The 3,130-nt window shown below is 63.6% G+C and overlaps 1 protein-coding gene across 1 annotated transcript; it reads left to right on the forward strand.

Annotated features, from left to right (window-relative positions):
* Nucleotides 1-522: 522 nt before the first annotated feature.
* Nucleotides 523-2,764, forward strand: LOC130046192 (probable transmembrane reductase CYB561D1). Its single transcript, XM_056139113.1, has 3 exons — nt 523-794; nt 1,238-1,275; nt 2,113-2,764. Exons 1-3 carry the CDS (start codon nt 647-649, stop codon nt 2,614-2,616), a joined length of 690 nt encoding a protein of 229 aa, XP_055995088.1. The 5' UTR covers nt 523-646; the 3' UTR covers nt 2,617-2,764.
* Nucleotides 2,765-3,130: the final 366 nt, after the last annotated feature.

Here is a 3,130-nt window from a genome sequence, read left to right on the forward strand (position 1 = left end):
CCCTACTTTCAGGAGCCCCTGGCTTGGTCTCACCCCTGCATCTGCCCCTACGGGAACTCCCCTGGGTGGATTCCTTAGTTGGGGGTAGGTGCAGCAGGGCCACATTCCTTTTGGAAGTGGAGAGGGAAGAGGCACCCTCGCCTACAGAACTCTGGGTGCTGGAGCCCTGCCCCCGGGCTCACCTCCCAGCACCCTCATTCTTGCATTGATCTCCCTGGGACACCCACGGGGCCGCGGGGGTGAGACACGCCTTGCTGCTGCTTTCGGGGGCCCCAAACCTGGGTTCAGCCAGCACAGGGCAGGGAGCAACTTTACTCCCGCAGGCTCCACTGAAGAGCGGGTAGGAGGTTGGGGGCCGCCCTAGTTAACCAGGGTGCCCGGTCCTGGCACCGCCCTCGCTGCGGGGCTGGCAAGTGGGACTCGGGGGAAATCAACGCCATAAGTGTCATTTCCACGGGCTCCGGGCTCGCGCCCGCGTGGGGCGAGGCCGCTGCAGGGGTGGCCGCCGTCCCCCTCCCCCGCAGGGGGCGCTGTGGGCGAGCCCGCGCCCGGCACCGCGTCCCCGGGGAGGGGCCGCCGCGCCGCCTCCGCGCCGCACACCCGGAAGACGCGCCGGCCGCTGGGAGCGCGCCCGCCCGGCCCGGCCATGCAGCCCCTGGACGTGGGTCCGGCGCCCGCGGTCGCGGGGGAGCCGCGGCTGAGCCGCTGGCTGCGGAGGGGCAGCGGGATCCTGGCGCACCTGGTGGCGCTGGGCTTCACCGTCTTCCTGACGCTGCTGTCCCGGCCGGGAACCAGTGAGTGGGCCGCGGGGCGGGGCTGGGGGCGGAGCCGGGAGGCTGGAGGGGCTGCGCCCCGGACGGCCGGCGGGGGGAGCGGGGTTGGGGGGGGAACTCTGAGCCGGGGGGCGGGGCCGGGAGGCCGGAGGGGCTGCGCCCCCGACGGCTGGGGGGGGCGGGACCCGGGGGGGGGCTTCGGAGGTCGGGGTGGTGGGCGCACAAGCCCACCCCAAGGGACCCTCTATCGGGGGTCGCCTTTGCCTTCTCGGTCGTTCACCTCCAGGTTTCTTGGCAGCTAGCTCAGTACCGAATTCCTGATTTCTGAACGGGGTTGGGGGCTGCGGACACCCGCACCTGCCCCCTGTACCCAGACGCCTTGGGCTCCAGCCAGCCCTGGGGGAGAAGGAGGGGGGTTGGGTTAGAAACAACGGTGCCCAGAGTCTGTTCTTTTTGATTCTTAGGTCGGTTCTCCTGGCACCCGGTATTCATGGCCTTGGCGGTGAGTTTGGGCTTCGCTCTGCAGCTGATTTGTTTGGATAGGCCCTAGGGAAGCATCCGGCCTGCCACAGACTCAGCCTTTCCATGGCTTCGGGAGCTGGGGGGAGCCAGGCCCCCTGCTTTCCTGGGATCTGTGGGATGGGGAAATCCGAGGGCAGGCTCTCTAGGTCACAGCAGGAAATGGAAGGGAGGAGGGGAGGCCTGGAGGATTCCAGGGGCTGAAAGGAGGAAGTCAAGGAGTGCTTGACAGTTGCTCCTTTCTCCCTGACCAGGCACTTTGACAGTCACTGTTCCCATTGGTCAGAAGCAAGAACCACTGGAGGGAGCCAAGGGGGCTGGGAAGTGGGAGACAGGTCTGAATGATGACTTCTGCCCGCTGCTGATTCCGGCCCAAGAGATAGCGCAGCGGGTAGGCACTTCCTTTGCATGTGACTGACCTGGCAAAGTTCTGTCCCTGACACCACATAATGACCCCCAGAGCACAAAGCCAGGAGTGACACCTGAGCACAGAGCCAAGAGTAAGCCCTGAGCACTGTCAGGTGTGGCCTGGACAAAAAAGCACTGTAGCACTGTCCTCCCTTTGTTCATCGATTTGCTCCAACGGGCACCAGTAACGTCTCCACTGTGAGACTTGTTACTGTGTTTGGCATATCGAATACGTCACGGGTAGCAAGCACAAAATCCCAGTTGTGCCCAGAAATCTTGACCTTGCATCAGGCAATGCTTGCGGGAGTTCTGCGGGCCTCCGCTCTGTCCCCGCTTGGTGTAGGAGTGTGCTCCTTTTTCTCAGGCCTCCAAGCTGGATGTGAGGCTCACTGGTCCTCTCCTCTGTCCACAGTTCTGCCTCTGCATGGCTGAGGCCATCCTCCTCTTCTCGCCCGAGCACTCTCTCTTCTTCTGCTGCTCCCGGAAGACCCGGATCCGACTCCACTGGGTCGGCCAGGCCGTCACCATCCTCTGTGCGGCCTTGGGCCTAGGCTTCATCATCTCCAGCAGGACCCGCAGTGAGCTGCCCCACCTGGTGTCCTGGCACAGCTGGATAGGGGTTGTGACACTGGTGGCCACGGCCGGGCAGGCACTGTGTGGGCTGTGCCTCCTCTGTCCCCGGGTGGCCAGGGTCTCAAAGGTGGCTCGCCTCAAGCTCTATCATCTGACCTGCGGACTGGTGGTCTACCTCATGGCCACGGTCACAGTGCTCCTGGGCATGTACTCGGTGTGGTTCCAGGCCCAGATCAAAGGCACTGCCTGGTACCTGTGCCTGGCGCTGCCCCTCTACCCGGCTCTGGTGATCATGCACCAAATCTCTAGCTCCTACTTGCCAAGGAAGAAAACAGAAATGTGAATCCCTCCCACCTCCAAATCTAGGCGGAACAAGGGCTTTGGACTTTACTAGCGCTGCAGAGGAGCCCTGTGAGAAGGGGTGGGTTTAGTAAGCCGACGTAGCTGAACCCGGGGCTGCAGAAACCCAGACTGTGGATGGAGGAGGGCTTGGCGGGTGAGATGGGAACTGAAACTGGTGAGGAGGTGTGGTGTGTGGGTAGTTACGGGGAGCTTGATGCCTCCTCTCTCGATGGGCGATGGCGTGTGGGGTGACGGTGGTGATGGGGTTGACCGTCACTTCTCGCTTGCATGACCGAGGAATGGAGTTCCCAGGAGCAGCGGCTGTGTTTTTGACATCACTTCGCAGAAAGCAGTGTGGCATCACGGAGCACCTCGGGGCCTGGTGTGGCATCGCAGCCCCCGTAAGGCACATCAGGACCCAAGCGCCCTTCTCTGTCATCAGTGTTCCCGAAGCGTCTCCAGCGTGCAGCATCGGTCACACTGATGTCACAGAGTACCTCCCAGCTCTCGGCCAC

This window comes from Sorex fumeus, unplaced genomic scaffold, assembly GCF_029834395.1.
Source record: "Sorex fumeus unplaced genomic scaffold, SorFum_2.1 ptg000131l, whole genome shotgun sequence".
In the NCBI taxonomy this organism is placed as follows: Eukaryota; Metazoa; Chordata; class Mammalia; order Eulipotyphla; family Soricidae; genus Sorex; species Sorex fumeus.